Below are 18602 nucleotides of genomic sequence, written 5' to 3' on the forward strand. Positions count from 1 at the left end.
GAGCCGGCAGTGGGGACGCCCAGAGGGGGTCCGGGCGACTGGGGGCGGCGGCGGCCGGGCCGGGGCTCCCCCCCCGCCCGCGCTCGCCGCCGCGGTGGTGCGTCCCGGAGGTTACCGGAAGTGGCCGCGCTCGGCGCTGCCATGTTGAGGAGCCGCCGCTGCCGTTGCCGCCGCCGCCGCCGCCGCTTTGTTGTCGCCTCCTCCGGCTGAGGAGGCTCCCCGAGCGGGGGGAGTGGGGAGGAGGGGGGTCGGCCGCCGCAGCCATGGAGGCCAACTGGACCGCGTTCCTGTTCCAGGTACTGGGGGCCCCCCCGGGGGGGCACGGGGGGGACAGGGGGGCCGGGCCCCGGGCTGGCGGGCGGGCGGGCGCTCCTCCTCCCCTCCCTCCCGGCTCCGCTCTCCGGCCCGGCCTTAATCCCCCTTTGTTTTTCCGCCCGCCCGCCCGCCCCGGCGGAGCGGGGCTGCTGAGGTGAAAGGAGGCGGCCTCACGGGGTGCGGGGGAGAGAGCAGGCCTCGGGGTGAACCCGGGGGCCCCCCAGCACACACACGCACACACACACACTCACACACACCCTTCCCTCCCGCCCTGAAGGGGAAGGGAGGAGGCCGGTCGCTGTCACCACCCCGCGGCCCAGAGAAAGGAGGGCGCCGGGCCGCTGGATAGCGCGGGCTGCTGGGCCACTGCGTGCCGGCCCGGTCCGGCACGGTGGGGTGAGGAGGTCGCCAGGTCCTGCTCTGAGTCCCCTCCCGCCACTTCATCCATCTTTCGCTTGTTCTCTTTTCATCTCCCTCTTCTTTTTGTGTGTGTGCGTGCCTGTGTTGACTTTCTGACCCCCTCTCGTGTCCCCGCGAATAGCGGGTATCCCTATGTTCCCCGCCACTCCCCCTCACCGCCACCACCCCTCTCGTGTTTACCCAGTTCGGGGGGGGGGGAGGATGTTGTGAGTGTGTATCCCCTCCCCAAACTTTTTCACTGGATTTACATTTTTTCTTTCCCAAGCCTCAGCCGAGCCTTGGCAGCTGACACCTTCTCCCTCTGTCCAGCTCTCCCGCCGTCCCATTGAGCCCGGGGAATCCCCTAGCCGGGCCGGCCCGGGGCGGGGGGAGCGGTGGGGGCCGGGACTCTTGGAGGCCCGACCTTCTCCCGAATCGCTTTTCTTTCTCGGCCCACCTCGAACGTTTCCTCCAAGTGGAGAGAGCAAACAAAGTCCGCTTACAAAGCCCCCAGATGAGTCACTCTCTGGGATGTTGGTCTTCGCTTTTTTGCAAGAAACTTGAAAGTGACTGTAGCCGATCTGTTTTGGCAATTCTCTTGCCCGCCCACTTTAGATGGGGGACCCCTCTTTGGCAGATCTAGGCTGGAACTTATTTTTTTCCTACTCCTTTCTATTTGCAAACGAAGCATTTAGTGGGCAGTAGCGATGAGCTCACGAGGAAACTTCGGAACTGGAGGAGGTTAGGAAGCTCGTCACTTTTAAGTGCGTTCTTCCCGCCTCTCTGAGTTATTTTCCTTTGAATACTTGGTGAAATCCCAAACGCGTAGCTGGGGCGCTTGATACCTTTTGGAACTAACAGGAACGGATGCAGAATTTTCAAAAAATTATTCTCCCAGCCACTGGATTCATCCTAGTGGAGTTAATGTAGGGATTTGGATAACTCAGAAATTACCTATTGTGTAGACTGGCCTTTTGTTTTAAGACGTATTTTTTCACATGTGGGCAATTTGATCTTTAAGTAGTTACGAAAATATATTTGGGCTTCTTAAAATTGAAAATACCCAACATTATGGAATTCATGAACTTCCCCCTTTTCTCATTCTGGTCAGTGTTGTTTTATTGTACTTTGATGAGCTTGCTAATAATGTGATAAACCAACTTGAAAATGCATTGGAAAAGAAATGATATATAACTAGCATGCATCCAGGTTGGTGTAAAGGTGGCACATACTTTTCCCCAGAAAAAAGCTCAAATAGTCATTTTAAAATATGGGATTGATGGGCCACTGAAGTGTTTTTCTTATGTGATTAAAAACCATATTAAGCATGGTGTCTATACAGATTGAAAAAAAAAAAAAAAAAAAGAGTTCTTCATGTAAAGGAAAAACCCGTAATGCATCTTTGGAAAGCTGGTTGAAAAATCTTTTGAAATACTTTTTAAAAATTATTTTTTCCCCTGGATAAAACAAATGCCAAGCGTTTATTGATCAACTTTTTAATTGGATTTTATATTATTTAATTTTTTTCAGCTATTAAAATCTTTTTTTCCACCTGATGGAGAAGTGTGAAAACAAATATTTGATCCTGGGCTTGGCAATGTGTGCAGTGAAATTTGTTGGAAAACTTAAAATTTAGAGCCGAGAGCAGTTGAATGGGTAAAGAGAATATTTCAGTCTTTTCTATGGAAAGGTATGAATAGACATAATCAGTTCTGGTTTTAAGTAATTTTCACTGGGGATATGGAGTTAAGTTATCTTGTTTGTTTCCTGGAGCATCCTGTTGAATTTATATTTTAAAAGAATTTAATACCTGCTTGCTTTCCAGATAACTTGGTGGAAAGTGAAAGCTATAGCTATTAAAATGTTTGATGGATGATTCTTCTAACAGGACATTCAAGATATGACTCACCGATGTTAATTTGTTCAGTACAAAATCTTTTACCCTCTGGCACTGGAGATTTCATGGTGCCATATCCTACTACCCTGGGTGATGAAATAACATTTCTGTTTTGTTTCGTGCCAGCCCCAGGAAAAGGAAAGCTTGGGCAAGGTTAAAAAGCCTTGCAGTTGAAAGAGATGGGATATAAAATTAAAACTTTGGTTTGATAATGCTAGTCAAATAAAAGCCTACCCAGAAGTTATATTTTTAAAATAAATCACTTCACTGAAGGCTGGCTGTGGTTGTTATTTTACTCTGTCTCTCCCCCAGAGAACAAGTTGGGAAAACCCAGTTCCCCCTTAGAAGGCTTCATGTAGAAGTGTGGGGATCCTAGGAATCCTCAGAGAGTGATTCCTGTAGTGGTTCTACAGCATTTCACCCAAGAAGCAGGGACCTGGTGTGACCCTCGTGTGAGAGTGAGCTTCAGCAATGCTGTAAAAATACTTTATGTTGCCACAGACATCTGAATTGGTAAAATGGCAGTAAGTGCTTTTAGTACTCCATCGTACTAATGGTTGTTTAGAGTTGAAAAATGCCTCTAAATGCTATAAGTCTGAACTTTGTCCAGAAGATCTGCATTCCCTATTATCTGATCTGTTAGCCTTTGAAATTGTATATCTTCAGCTATCTTCAGCTATTAACTATTTGTATACTGTATGGAAACTTGAGTATCCTACAGCCAGGTTGGAAAAGGGATTACGACTGGAGTCCAAATTCTGTAAGTTCCTACTGATGTCACCTGGGTTGATAGACCCTTGCATTTACAGGAGCTTCACAAATTAGATTAAAAGCGGACTGTAATTTGCTAGGAGCAGTAAGTCCAGAAAGAGACTCATAAGTAACCACATAATTTCTGAGAATGCTTCCAGGACTCAAAGGGTGATTACATCAAAATTATTAAATTGAAACTGAGCACTCTGGATACTACACCTCCTAATCATTTGGGGGAGACGAGTTCCAGGCTTAACTGTTATGCTGCCACCAAGTAAACATAGAGCAACGTGTGGTAGATGTTCTTACCCATCAGAGGAGGAGCTGTGAGTGAGTGTGTGCGTTTCTCCTTGTTTTTTCGTCCTTAATCAAGTTAGCTGTGGGACTTGTGGTTATAGAGTAAGAAGGGTAAATAACTGTCTAAAGTGTCTAAGATGATGGGATGGGCCCCTAGTAGGACATTGTATGCTTAAAATATTTGAAACTCCTCTTGAGTGCATGCATCCTATTAGGATTACAAAACTCAAAGCATAGGGGCTTGGGCTCACTGTCAAGAGTTTCAAAAATAATGTTGGTAAAGAACAACATATTAGGAAGAACTATTTCAGGAATTTTTTCCATCATTTCCTAAATGTTTATCAGTATGGAGAATTTTGAAAGTATCAGAACCAAGAGAGGAACTACTCATAAATGCCAAGAACCTGATCCATGGTGAAATTTTGGTTTCAGTGCAGCCAAAAGAATTTACAGTGTGCAGCCTCCAGTTTTGGGAGTGGAGAAGCACATCATAACAGCAAATGTCTAATACTTTATTGAAACCTACAACTGCTGGAAGAAGATAAATATGAAAGGAATATAAGTGTTTATAGTTTGTTTTTCTCATTAGTCTGTCTTTGAGAGTTTGGGATTTGAACAGCTAGTGTTGCTGAAAGATGCAGACTTCAGTATACAATTAAATAATCTGAGAAACAACTGACAGGTGTTTTGCTATGGGCTACCTTCACAGATGCCTTCCAGGTTGCTTAATAGCAGATTTTGTTTCAACTAAACCTTTTAGTAGTCAAGTGAAAACTTAAAGTTAACAACTAGCAAATGTGTTTAGAGAACTAGATTTCTTTCATCACTTAGCAACAGCCCCTTCCTCAATCTGAGTTTTCTGATAGACATGATGCTTTTCTTCTGGGTGATAGACAAATAGATGATTATGTTATTGTGTGTACGTGAGTGTGTATGTGTGTGTTGCTGCAGTAAGGTACTATTAAATACTTAAATCTGGAGTGGTTTTTTTTTTTTTAATATGTTATTTAAACTTGGTTTTAGCACTGACAGACTAATGCAAACTGATTTCATCAGCTGGTCTGTCCCTTATGAACCAGGATAGTGTGTAGTTTAGTCAGCTGTTTAAAAGCAAGATCACTGTCAGCAACTTAGTTGCAAAAGTTTTGTGTCTGCACAGTGATTTTTCAATGCTTTGTATTGTGAGCTCTTAGAGTAACTAGGTGGTTGCTGGATTACCACTGCAGAGTAGCTGATAGGTTCTTTGACTGTTTCTTCTAGTCTCTATTGTCTGGAGCATGTTGAATTTCGAAGTCCTTTGTGAGAGGCTGAGTTTCTGAAGTGTAAATGTTTGGTTTTAGGCCCATGAAGCTTCCCATCACCAACAGCAGGCAGCACAGAACAGTTTGCTGCCTCTCCTGAGCTCTGCTGTGGAGCCCCCTGATCAGAAACCCTTGCTTCCAATACCAATAACTCAGAAACCTCAGGGTGCACCAGAAACATTAAAGGATGCCATTGGGATTAAAAAAGAAAAACCCAAAACTTCATTTGTGTGCACTTACTGCAGTAAAGCTTTCAGGGACAGCTATCACCTGAGGCGCCACGAATCCTGCCACACAGGGATCAAGTTGGTGTCCCGGCCAAAGAAAACCCCCACCACGGTGGTTCCCCTTATTTCTACCATCGCTGGGGACAGCAGCCGAACTTCGTTGGTCTCGACCATTGCAGGCATCTTGTCAACAGTCACTACATCTTCCTCGGGCACCAACCCCAGTAGCAGTGCCAGCACCACAGCTATGCCGGTGACCCAATCTGTCAAGAAACCCAGTAAGCCTGTCAAGAAGAACCATGCTTGTGAGATGTGTGGGAAGGCCTTCCGAGATGTGTACCATCTCAATCGGCACAAGCTCTCCCATTCAGATGAGAAGCCCTTCGAGTGTCCTATTTGTAATCAGCGCTTCAAGAGGAAGGACCGGATGACTTACCATGTGAGGTCTCATGAAGGAGGCATCACCAAACCCTATACTTGCAGTGTTTGTGGGAAAGGCTTCTCAAGGTACTGCATTTTGCTTTGCTTTGCTTTGTTTCATTATGGTATCAGTGTACTTCAGTTTTGTCTCCATGTGATCTAGAATTTTTATGTGAGAACAGATGTGGACAGACCTGTGTTATTAGAGGAGATTGGTGATAGATAAAGAAGTATTAACACCTTCAGGTCTAACCCCAGTTTGGTGTGATTGACAAGTGGTGACATAGTGATTAACCTGTTTTTTTCACTTAACAAGTGCCTCGCTGGACTCAGGCTTTCATTTGGAACATGAATACTTATCACTGCAAAACCACCAGTTTTCAGTTCAGTTGGGGCACTAGACATGAGGGTCACTGTGCAAATTAAAGTAACATTTCTTGGAAATTGGTATGACCTTGGATGCTCTTAATTAAACTTTTAGACTGTTTTTTCATTTTTCTGAAAGCACCAACATTTCACTAATTTTCATTTTTTAAAGTTTTTAGAGTTAGTATAGTGGTAGCTGTTTCTGGCAGGTGTTAAGAGTAAAACTTCAGGTATTTTGTGATTGTAAAGAATCAAGACAATATGATCTGATGTTGACTAGGAGAGAAAATTAACAAGTAGAGGCCTGAGACTTTGTTTATGGTAAGAGAGGGAAGGAGACTTGCACTGGGGGAGGGAGGTTGGTAATTCTGCTAGCTTTCTGTAAAATGCACCCCCTCCCAATCTGCCAAGCATGTAAGCATCACATAAATAGCATTTCTCTGTGTGTTCGATTATATCTTCTGTTGAAACTCTCTTTTTCACAGGCCTGACCACTTAAGCTGTCACGTAAAACATGTCCATTCAACAGAAAGACCCTTCAAATGCCAAGTAAGAGTTAAAATGACTTATCCTTAGTGTAGCACTTATCCAGAAGGTCTGAAGCAGTTGAATCTCACCAGTATTGAATAGTCTTAAAATCACTGACCTGAGTAAATGTGGCCCATTTGACTTCTAGTTTTATAAAATATAACTGACAGCCTCTGTTTCTGTAAAGCAAGATCATTTAAAAATTTAAGTGTGTTGTTTTTGTTAAGCTATATTTCCCTTTCTTTGGGCAATAGTATTTTTTGTTAGGAAAAAAACGTTACGGTCTTGCAAAGGTGGTTGTGTATTTGAAATGAATAAAGGAATAAAGGGCTTTAATTTCTGGGTTGATTATTGAAGATGTTTTAACTGTAATAGGAGAAAATAATGAATTTTTCTCCCAAATGTTATCACTTACCGGATTTTTGTCTGTTATTACCAAATTGGAGCACTTTCTAGTTGTTTAAAAATCCATTCCAGTTAATGATTTTATTTGACATCAGTTATAATAATGAAAAGATTAAGAATTTTGCTAAATCAAATGACCGTTTTAGGCATTGGTAATTCTAGTTTGTTGCTGGAAGTCTTTTAGTGCACCTTTCAGTTAAGTTTGTTAATGACTGATTTTATTAAGTAAATGATTTGAATTCTAAGAAAGATCTAATTGGAGGAAGGAAGCTAGTGTCATTGAGTGAGTGCCTGCTATGTATACCAGGCTCTTCTTAATCCACTAGTAATTTTGTGAGAGATGTTATTATCCCCATTTTACAGATGAAGAAACCTTCAGATAGGTTAACCAACTTGTTCAACATTATGCTGTTTAGTAAATTGTGGAGCTCAACTTAAACCCAGGTTTAACTTACCCTAAAGCTTAATTTTTTGTGCTACTCTGTGTTGATGTATTTTCTTCCTTTAAAATGGAAGAGTCTAAAATTTATCAAGTGTTTTATTATGATTATGATTCTAGGTAACATATGCAATTAAAATTAAACTAGTTGTCAGCTTGCATATGTGGATAGGGTAATGCATAGAATATAACGTGCTTTAAAATGAGTAGAACAGGATAGTCTATATTTAAAAAAAGTTTTCCTCCCTCATGCAGACATGCACTGCTGCCTTTGCCACCAAAGACAGACTGCGGACACACATGGTGCGCCACGAAGGCAAGGTATCATGTAACATCTGTGGGAAGCTCCTGAGTGCAGCATACATCACCAGCCACTTAAAGACTCATGGGCAGAGCCAAAGTATCAACTGTAATACATGTAAACAAGGCATCAGTAAAAGTAGGTGGTGCTTCAGATTTTATTTCTTTTATATTTCAGATTGGTGAAATATGCATGTTTTCATAATGTATCAAAGGTATTAATATGTTTATATGTTTCCTCCTATTGCCAACATGTGCAAACAGGCAACAATGGACAGAATATATTTGTGTCAGAACTATGCTTTACTTTCATGTATGCAAACAGAATTGATAAGCTGCTAATAACCTTTAAGGTGAAAGCAGTGTTAATAAGCATGCTTTTCAAACCCAAATCTGTAGAGAAATGAGATATCATATCCACTTGCAGGTTTAAATGTTTTGCTTGCCTTAAATTCAGAGTTGAAGATAGAATACTTGCATTCACCCAGGATTTTTCTTTTAAGATTGCCCTAACCACTAGAAGAAGGCATTTTCCTAATCCTTTATTCTATTATATATGTATTTTATGCAGTAGAAACATCAAATTCTCAAAAAAATAGGTGGCCACAGGAGAATGGGGAAGAAAACTTAATGTGTGTTATATCTATCCATTTTTGCTTCTTTGTAAGTATGTTGGGTTTGTTATCTAGTGTGTTGTACTTCATAAGCATTCACTTCTTTTTTTTTTTTTTTTTTTTTTTTTGAGATGGAATCTTTGCACTGTTGCCCAGGCTGGAGTGCAATGGCACGATCCCGACTCACTGCAACCTCTGCCTTCCAGGTTCAAGCGAGTCTCCTGCCTCAGCCTCCCAGGCAACTGGGATTACAGGCGCACACCGCCATGCCCAGCTACTTTTTTTGTATTTTCATAGAGACATCATTTCACCGTGCTGCTCAGGCTAGTCTCGAACTCCTGAGCTCAGACAATCCACCTGCCTTGGCCTCCCAAAGTGCTAGGATTACAGACGTGAGCCACTGCACCCGACCTATAAACATGCACTTTTAGTGTACATTGTTGTGGTCAAGTAAAAAATATTTTGTTGAATGTTGATTAGTCCTATATTAATATTATCAAACTTCCATTTTTAAAGACACTTGGTTTGTTTTTTTTTTGACACTTGGTTTTTTTTTATAGCAAAGATTCCTTTTCTCTTTTATATTGTTTTTCGCTAATTCTCTAGACTTTTTAGTGCTTGTTTATTTCGACCAATGTAGACACAGCAATAGGAAAGATGCACTTACTAAGAGCTATCAGGTTAAATGGTTAAGATCACAGAAGCATGAGAAGTCAATTTTGAAAAAAAAAAAGGCAACAGTTTTACAGGTAAATACAGTGTTTTTGGTTTGTCTTTGTAATAGCATGCATGAGTGAAGAGACCAGTAACCAAAAGCAGCAGCAGCAGCAGCAGCAGCAGCAACAACAACAACAACAACAACAACATGTGACAAGCTGGCCAGGAAAGCAGGTAGAAACACTGAGACTGTGGGAAGAAGCTGTTAAAGCAAGGAAGAAAGGTAAGGCACAGCTTCCAGTGTTGAAAATATGGCTAGAGAAGTGTTTTCATTTAGTATGCCAAGTGATCAAAGTAGAGAAGCCACAGTTTTAGGAAATGTAGCTTAATGGAAACATGGAAATAGTGCATGCTGGGAAATATCTGGTAAAGTATAGTTATTGGCAGATAAGTTATTACTAGGAATTAAAAGTTCTCAGTACTTCTATCATGTTCTTTCTTTTGATTTACTTTTTGTTACAAACTTGGAGCCAAAATTGGTCCTTTGCTATGCCCAGAGTTGCATTTTTATTTTCAAGTTGATGTCAATCTCCATGCATTGTGGGTTTTTTTTTAACCTTTCTAAAATATTCCCACTTTTAGAGGTGGATATCCTTGTGTGTACATAAGTTCATTTTCTTACAACTGTGCTGTTTTTGCTCTTTAGTGTTCTTTTTCATTGTATTATTTATTACATGTTTCAGATTCTATAGTGTTGATGTCTTTTCTCTTGGTCACACCCTTAAATCTCCTTCAGTCCATCACTATGGCTGGCCTTAACATACCTAGTCTTCTGCTGCTGAGGACTTTACTGTAATTGCTTAAAAAATTTTAAATGATTTGCTTTTCTCTCGTGTATATCTTCTAACAAATCAGTTGGAATATCAGTTTTCAATATACTTTTCAACTTACTAGTACAGCTTTGGCTTCTGGACTGTTGTGCAGCCATTTCAAATGAATCATTTTGTCAATGTACCATGAGCCAAAGGGCAGATTTGTAAATTCCTTCTTCCTCCTCCACCTCTGCAGTGTCTTACTATGTTAAATGTTAAGGAATGCTCTATCTGTGGGCTCCTCTGTATGTAATTCCTTTTCTGTGTAGTTTCTTCCATCTTTTGCTTCTTTGCTTCGTGTAGCGTGGCCCTCAGAGTGATCCCTTCTGTTTTTTTTTTTTTTTTAGACAGTCTCTCGCTCTGTTGCCCAGGTTTGAGTGCAGTGGCGTGATCTCGGCTCACTGCAGCCTCCACCTCCTTTGTGCCTCAGCCTCCCGAGTAGCCAGGACGACAGGTGTGTGCCACCACACCTGGCTAATTTTTGTATTTTCACTAGAGACAGGGTTTTGCCATGTTGGCCAGGCTGCTCTTGAACTCCTGATCTCAAGTGATCCACCCATCTCAGACTCCCAAAGTTCTGGGATTACAGGCATGAGCCACCGCACCTGGCCAGAGTGATCTCTAAACCTCCTATACCTGGATAAAAATAAAAGGAATAGCATTCTTCTTTTTTTTTTTTTGAGATGGAGTTTCGCTCTTGTTGCCCAGGCTGGAGTGCAATGGCGTGATCTTGGCTCACTGCAACTTCTACCTCCTGGGTTCAAGCGATTCTCCTGCCTCAGCCTCCCGAGTAGCTGGGATTACAGGCATATGCCACCATGCCCAGCTAATTTTGTATTTTTAGTAGAGACAGGGTTTCTCCATGTTGGTCAGTCTGGTCTCAAATTCCCGACCACAGGTGATCCGCCCGCCTCGCCCTCCCGAAGTGCTGGGATTACAGGCATGAGCCACCAGGCTCAGTCAGCTTTCTTTTTCATACATTTACTGGCATTGGAAGAAAAGAGTACAGCAGTCCATATAGGCTTTCCACCATTCCTCAGGTGCTGCTTGTTCCTAGCTTCCATTTGAAGATTTGTCATTATTTTAATAAAATGTTTTGGCCAGGTGTGATGGCTCACACCTATAATTCCAGCACTTCAGGAAGCCAAGGTGGGAGGATCACTTGAGGCCAGGAGTTTGAGACCAGCCTGGGCAACATGGCAAGACCCCGTCTCTACAAAAACTCAAAAAAAAAAAAAAAAAATTTAGCCGGACGTGACAGTGCGTGTCTATAGTCCCCGCTACTCAGGAAGCTAAGGTGAGAAGGTCGCTTGAACCCAGGAGTTTGAGGCTGCAGTGAGCTACAATTGCATCACTGCACTCCAGCCTGGACAACAGATTGAGACCCCCATCTCAAAAAAAAAAAAACAACTTTTGTGTTAGAATGGGGAGAGGGGACTGGCAATGGGGAGGAAAAAGTGTAGTGCTATGGTAATTGTATAGTGCGTTGAAAGTATATTATGAAGGGTATTTTACTTAGATAAGGAGTAAAAATGTTTAAGTCATAGTAAAAGGTCACTTAGATTAAAAAGAAAACACGGAGGAGGAGGTAAGGGGGTCAGCAAATAAGAAAGTAAAAATTCTTTTGTGAAAGCAGGTGGAGAATATCCTCAGCAATACTCCCAGCACCTTAAAGTGAATTGGTTTTCTCTCATTCTCTCTCTTGGTGTACTCGTCTATTTGGTATTGCATTTCAGTTTGCTTGCACAATAAGACTTGATTGTTTAGCTCATCTTCTGACTTCCATGAAACAAAATGTTATTGTATTCCCATTCATAGCGTGAATCTCTCTGGAAAAGACCACTGATGTTAGAAACCTCTGTATTCATATTAGTAAATGTCACATTTTAGGGGAGAGGAGACTCCTGACCTGAAAACCTAAACTTGAATTTACAGCATCCCTTTAAATATTAGGCCTAAATAAGCTAACGTAAGTTTTCAAACCTGATTGATGATCATATCATCTGGGAAGCTTTTTAAAAATACACATTTCCCAGGTTGCATCTAAATTATCTAAATTTCACTATTGATTCTCCTGGAGTCCTTTTTTATTTTTTGAAGTCCTCTAGATAGTTGATTTTGATAATCACCCAGGTTTGGGAATCCCTGATAGGGAGAATGGTGTATGCCAAAGTTACATTGTATTGCTCAAGTAAGGGCTGCTTAACTCAAGGCCCTGCGGTGATAAGACCTTTGTGGATCACATACAGATCTCTATCGTTAGTTCAAGTATGTTTCTCCATTTTGACAGCCAAGTCACAGCTAGCCTACCCATCATTTTACTGCTGTTTTCTGGTGCTGAATTTTTGTTGAGGGGTGGGTTGGGGATGTTACCTTGAAGGGAAGTATTTTTTTTTCTTTTTTTTTTTTTTTTGAGACGGAGTCTCGCTCTGTCGCCGGGGCTGGAGCGCAGTGGCCGGATCTCAGCTCTGCAAGCTCCGCCTCCCGGGTTTACGCCATTCTCCTGCCTCAGCCTCCTGTGTAGCTGGGACTACAGGCGCCCGCCACCTCGCCCGGCTAGTTTTTTGTATTTTTTTAGTAGAGACGGGGTTTCACCGTGTTCGCCAGGATGGTCTCGATCTCCTGACCTCGTGATCCGCCCGTCTCGGCCTCCCAAAGTGCTGGGATTACAGGCTTGAGCCACCGCTCCCGGCCAGGGAAGTATTTTTTAAGAAGTGTGTAGACTTGGCTCACACCTTAATCCCAGCACTTTGGGAGGCTGAGGTGGACAAATCGCTTGAGCCTAGGAGGAGACCAGCCTGGGCAACATGGTGAAACCCGATCTCTACAAAAAACACAAAAATTAGCTGGGCATGGTGGTACGCACCTGTAGTCTCAGCTACTTGGTAGACTAAAGTGGGAGGATTACTTGAGCCTTGAAGGTTTGTGGCTGCAGTAAGCCATGATCATGCTACTGCACTCCAGCGTGAGCAACAGAAGGAGACCCTGTCCCAGAAAAAAAAGTGTTCAGGTTTTGTTGGGTTAGAAGGACCAGGGACACCTAACTCACTGCAGGGTCTCCTTGCCTAGCTAGTTCTCTTTAGTATGTTTGGTGGTATGTGTAATATGTAGAGTTAAAGATACTAGGCATAAAATAGGTGATTGTATCAGCATCAGAAACAGAAGAAGAAATGGGAGTGAGGAGAACATGAACTCATTGAGGAGTGTTTTTTTCCTTTCCTAATGTAGTTAAGAGACATAACCAGAAAGAATAAGATTATTTAACTGAAACATATTTCTAAAACTGAAACAAACAGATGATACTAAAATAGCTTGTTTATCGTTCCCCAGTTATGCATTTTTAAAACCTTAACAGAATGTGACTTCATGTCTCAGGCTTTAACATACTTATTGAGTATGCACACCTCTCTGTGCTAGTTACAGTGTGCCTTATGAGAAGATTTTTCTGATTATCTGTTATTGTGTAACCATTGGCCCAGCTCTGTGTAAACAAGCTCTTTAGCCTGGCCTGCTGGAGGTTGGCTCTTCCCAGGAAAGTTTTTAGAACTCAGAGGAACTGCATGAAGTAGTAGTGAGAACACTTAGCCCTGCACTGCAGAAGTTAACTGATCCTCTCAGCATCATTGTGAGGTAGGTAAGTAAATCTGAACTTGAAACCTAAAGTGCAAGGCTAAACAAGTTGCTTAAGTCCTTACAGGAGGTATAGCATCAGAAGGTGATTCATACACTGGGATCCCTGGCCCCCAGGCTTGTGCTCAGAAAGACCCTCTGTTCTGTTGACCACTTGATAGAAAACTGGAATTTGATTAAATGTTTGACATTTTTAATGAAAAGAAATTGATTCAGAAACTGTTTGTGAATTTTGCTCACTGTTTTGAGAATCTAAAGACCCTTTTGTCTTCTTATTTTAGAAGCTGCTAACCTGTGCCAAACCTCTACGGCTGCTACGACACCTGTGACTCTCACTACTCCATTCAATATAACATCCTCTGTGTCGTCTGGAACTATGTCAAACCCAGTCACAGTGGCAGCTGCAATGAGCATGAGAAGTCCAGTAAATGTTTCAAGTGCAGTTAACATAACCAGCCCAATGAACATAGGGCATCCTGTAACTATAACCAGTCCATTATCCATGACCTCTCCTTTAACACTCACTACCCCAGTCAACCTCCCCACTCCCGTCACTGCCCCAGTGAATATAGCACACCCTGTCACCATCACATCTCCAATGAATCTGCCCACGCCTATGACATTAGCTGCCCCTCTCAATATAGCAATGAGACCTGTAGAGAGCATGCCTTTCTTGCCCCAAGCTTTGCCTACATCACCGCCTTGGTAAACAGTATTATAAAATCAAAATATGGGTTAAAGTAAATATTTACCAGCAACTTAACTTTTAGTTGATTAAAGCAAAAAGTAAACCATGAAATTGGGAGATTTTGTTATATTAGTTAATAAGAGTGTGGTAGCATTTTCCTCCAATTTGGCTGGGATTATTCAAAGTAGGGTGTGTATGTAACTTATCACTGGACCACTTTAGTTTAATCAGAAATTCCTTTTAGCTGACAACATTGCTTAAACAGGATAGTAGTTGGCAAGATGAAATGCCAGAATTAAAACCAATCATAAATAAGTAGAACCCACTTCAAAATAAAAAAAAAAAAAACAGCATTACTATTTCTAATCCCAAGGAATCACTTTATTGTAAACACTAGCAGAACTCTTCTCCCTATACAAGGTGGATGGCTGATTTTAACCTGAAATTCTAAATCCACAGATTGAGAGCTAGTGTAGAATTGTCTGTGTTTATTGTTTTTATGAGTAAATACATGCATTGTCATAATAAAATGCATTTCAGAGAATATGCATTTTACCTTTGGGAATATGTTAATTTCAGGCAGCATTCCCTATGGGAAAGGTGATACCAGCTCTGATATGCAAAGCATATGATAATTTATCATTCTAACTTCAACATATAATAGGGATTGTGACCTGATATTTGGAGATGTAAATATTGCTCAGCATATTAATCCCGATGGAAAATAGCATTGTAGTTGACTTTTTAAAAAGAAAATTTAAAAAAATCTACAAATTGTGTTTTGCTAAGAAAAGCCTCAACTGACAGAGGAGAAGTCAAGTGTGTGGACAGGCAGCCTCCTAACAAACAGAGGCCAATGGGACTCCTGTTTAGGAGCCAAGGAGTACTTTGGAACAGTTCAAATATATTGCTTTAAATTGGAAGACGCTGGAGGCACTGGGATGTGATATGCCCCTCTCTCTCCCAATCAGAGCCTGTTGATGTTACAACAGGGACAGATGTGTTAGTTGCTCACTAGAGTTTATGTCTTATATTAAATTGTATACAGTTTTTATTCTAACCACTAACTAGGTAGTATATGCCCCTTCAGAACATGCAGAGTGTATCTTTTTTAAAATTTCTCCTTCCGTTTCTTAAGTATTGCTCAGATTTGTTCAACTTTGTAAATATGGACATCACCTTTTTTTTTTTCTTTGAGAAAACACTTGTATCAGCTTTGTGGTGGTTTCAGGGAGACAGCTGTCTGCACTCCCTGTAGAAACCCAGCAATGATTGTGCACGTTGAGACATGTGCTTTTTATTTCTTAGCAGGATATTTTATCTCTGTACATAAAGTAGAAACCAAAAGCTAGGGAAACAGATACTCTTTACACCATCATGCCACACATTGTTTTTAAAGCATTGTGTTAAAAAAAAAAAAGTTAAACCAAGACGCTGTGATTTTTTTTTTTAAGTTGCAATATGTTTTTGGTTTTTTTCATTTTTTAATCATTGCAGTTAAGAGAAATGGAAATTAGTTGTGTTAATCTTGCAGAATGTTTGCAGGACTGACTATCAAACTGGATGATTTCCGTTTATACCCTACTGTGTCAGTTCAAGCATCAAAATACCTTGCATCTGAGGCAGACTTCCTACATCAGGGACAGGTATCTGTGTGTCATTATACAAAACAGTTCTAGGGGGTTGAACTACATAGTAAAAAAAATAAATAGTACTTAGTGTAAAATAATTTTATAAATGATCTTTTGTACTTTAGGACATTAAATTGTACAACTTTTGTATATATAAAAGCTTAGGAACTTTCTGTTTAGCAGGAAGGCAACACATTCCTACACTTTTAATGTATATGTTTGTTATAATGTCCATGTAAACATGCCCTATGTTTGTGCCTTTTAATTAGTTTGTCTCAATAAACAAAATGTAGAGAAAAATATGTAGCTATGACTTTGTTACAACTGTTCTTATCCACAGTACAAAAATGGTTTGTTTTTAATATGTAGAGCATTATGTGTGGACTACTGGAAGGACTCGTGTAGGGAAAGCCCAAGAATGACCCTGCTGAGGCCTGAATTGGGAGGCACAGTGGCTACATTTGGAGGAAGTCCACATTTCCTGGCATGCAGACCCAAAATTGGGTTCTGGCTCTGCCTGCTGGGATCTGTTATCTCTGATGGGCTGGCAATCATAATCCACAATTCAGACAGCCCAGACTTCCTCCACAGTGGTCCAGGGAGCAGTCCTCAGTGGGGGCAGGTGTGGGCCCTACCCCTAAGCTAGAATGTGGTTGTCAGAACCCTGAAAGTATTAGTTCTAAAAAAAAAAAAAGATATATACTAGAAATAATTGTTTTATCAATTCATTGTATAATAAACAGGAGTGAGACTTCATTGTATGACTTCAGTTAAAATGCTATTTTGTATGCATTCTTTATTCACTTAAGAAGCTTGTCTGCAATAATAAAGCCACGTCATGTCTTCTTTTGGGAGGGAGAGAGTCGATGGCAGGAGGGGGTTGTGGGTGGGCCACTGAAAAGGGGGACCGAATAGGTTGTGTGGTGAAATTCTCCTGTGTCTTGGAACTGGAATTGAGTTTCGATGTTGATGAACTGATTCAACCAGGTGTTGAAGGCACGACGGCCACTGCTCTACGAAAAGGGAGAGTATGTTTTTCCCTTCTGGTTGTAACCTGGTTAAGAGCTTCCCCTTTATCAGATTGGCAGCTAAACAGTTGTATTAGATAATCCTTAAATTTGACATCCAGCCTGTTATGCTCTAGGTTTCGCTGCTTGGCCTGCATTTGCTTTTTATTGTGTATCCATTCCCCTCCTACGGTGTGCTCCTAAATGAAGGTTTCTATGTAAGCAGATGATGATTTTACCTGTCAATACCAGCACTGTATTACTAACATGCAAAATACTGCAGATTTATTTTGAAAATTAAAGTTAACCGGTCACAAATGTTATGATGGATTGCTTAATACCTCAGAAGCTTCATCAGTTTGCTCTGATAATAGAAAAATTTTTCAAGTACTATCTTTTCAGGTGTGCACATCTCAGTATTGGGTTGGAGAGAGGAAAGGTCCAGTATCAGGCTGGTTGAAGGGTGGAAGGGCACCAGACTGCCCTTGGTAGGTGCACCCTCCCAAGCAACTTGGGTAAGGCCCAGGAAGCCAGGACTGGAGGCAGTGGCCACAGGTTGAGGTCCCTGTCCTACCCAAAAGAGAAGATGGGTTTAAAACATTTCTTCTCATGCTCTAGGACCCAATTTCCTTAGTTGAAAGGGGTGTTAAGCTGAGTCCCTTGCCCATTTGTGTTCAACTAGATTTATTAGATGTCCACTGAGGACCAACAATGTGCCACACACAGGCACTAAGGGGCATGAAAAGTTGATTAAGACATGGTTGCTGCCTTCAACGAGGCTGTTAAGGGAGATATGACGAGTGATGGTATCACCAGAGAGCAAATCAGGATGAATGTGACACTTCATTCAATGAAAAAGTTTTGGATACCTACATCTGTTTTATATAGAATTGAGGCTTTCCAAACTTCCTGTGATAATTGCTTTAGTCCTTTAGTGACTCAGTGAACACAGCTGGAGGAAAGTGTTCTTCGTGCTGTTTTTGTCCTGGGAACAAGGGAAGTGTTAGTTCACCGAGTTGCTGGTTAATCATTCCAGTCCTGGCTGTTTAGGTGTCCCCACTCATCTCAAGGGGCCCTGTAGTTTGGTCCTCTCTGAACAGACCTGGGTTTAGGATGTAGAGGGGATAGTGGAGGTTTTCACTTCAGTGTACTCAAGGATCATTGGACAAAAAGTCCAATCTGTTCATGGGACAGTAATCAATTTTTCCTCCCTGCCCTAATAGTCTTGGCCATCAGTCTTGCACTTTTTCCACTTCCTCCTTAAAGAGTCTTGTATCCTGAAAGAAGGCCATTTGTCCCTGGTTTGGGTCTATAAATCTCCCCCACAGCTGGCCTGACATTGGCAGATTACTGGAAAATCTCCCCTTGTAAAAATAGGGGGCTAGGCAGGGTGCGGTGTCTCACTCTGTAATCCCAGCACTTTGGGAGGCCAAGGCAAGCAGATCACAAGGTCAGGAGATGGAGACTCTTCTGGCTAACACGGTGAAATGCTGTCTCTACTAAAAATACAAAAAATTAGCCGGGCATGGTGGTGGGTGCCTGTAGTCCCAGCTACTCGGGAGGCTGAGGCAGGAGAATGGCATGAACCCAGGAGGCGGAGGTTGCAGTGAGCCGAGACTGCGCCACTGCACTCCAGCCTGGGTGACAGAGCAAGACTCTGTCTCAAAAAAAAAAAAAAAAAAAAAAAAAAAAAAAAGGTGGGGACTGGCCAGTTAGTGTGTAAATGCCAGGGCAGAATACTGACTAAGTTTGTGCATTAGTCCAGATTCCAGCTTCTCTTGGTTGCCCACCTCTGAGCAATCTAAGGCCCATGTAGTTCCCAAAAAAGGAATGAAGGATCACGAGCTTTCCTTTGA

The 18602-nt window shown here is 41.8% G+C and overlaps 1 protein-coding gene across 4 annotated transcripts; it reads left to right on the top strand.

Annotated features, from left to right (window-relative positions):
* The first annotated feature begins 119 nt into the window (after positions 1-119).
* On the top strand, positions 120-17069 carry LOC105476806 (vascular endothelial zinc finger 1). 4 transcript variants are annotated; one of them, XM_011733019.2, is made up of 6 exons: positions 120-296; positions 5002-5696; positions 6461-6524; positions 7603-7786; positions 9046-9201; positions 13702-17069. In XM_011733019.2, the coding sequence occupies exons 1-6, from the start codon at positions 264-266 to the stop codon at positions 14127-14129; spliced, it is 1560 nt and encodes a 519-aa protein (XP_011731321.1). In that variant the 5' UTR covers positions 120-263; the 3' UTR covers positions 14130-17069. The 4 variants fall into 4 exon arrangements, with proteins under 4 accessions (XP_011731321.1, XP_011731320.1, XP_070938989.1 ...); XM_011733018.2 differs by having other exon boundaries at positions 138-296; positions 7585-7786; XM_071082888.1 differs by lacking the exon at positions 120-296 and adding an exon at positions 2437-3135 and having other exon boundaries at positions 7585-7786.
* Positions 17070-18602: the final 1533 nt, after the last annotated feature.

This window comes from Macaca nemestrina, chromosome 17 (assembly GCF_043159975.1).
Source record: "Macaca nemestrina isolate mMacNem1 chromosome 17, mMacNem.hap1, whole genome shotgun sequence".
NCBI classification, from domain to species: Eukaryota; Metazoa; Chordata; class Mammalia; order Primates; family Cercopithecidae; genus Macaca; species Macaca nemestrina.

What these genes read in the sequence shown, in the direction of transcription:
- LOC105476806 (XM_011733018.2), top strand. Translation starts at nt 264, where the DNA reads ATGGAGGCCAACTGGACCGCGTTCCTGTTCCAG. An exon ending in AAAGACCCTTCAAATGCCAA is followed by an intron (nt 6,525 to 7,584) that starts GTAAGAGTTAAA and finishes ATTTAAAAAAAG; the next exon opens with TTTTCCTCCCTCATGCAGAC. An exon ending in TAAACAAGGCATCAGTAAAA is followed by an intron (nt 7,787 to 9,045) that starts GTAGGTGGTGCT and finishes TCTTTGTAATAG; the next exon opens with CATGCATGAGTGAAGAGACC.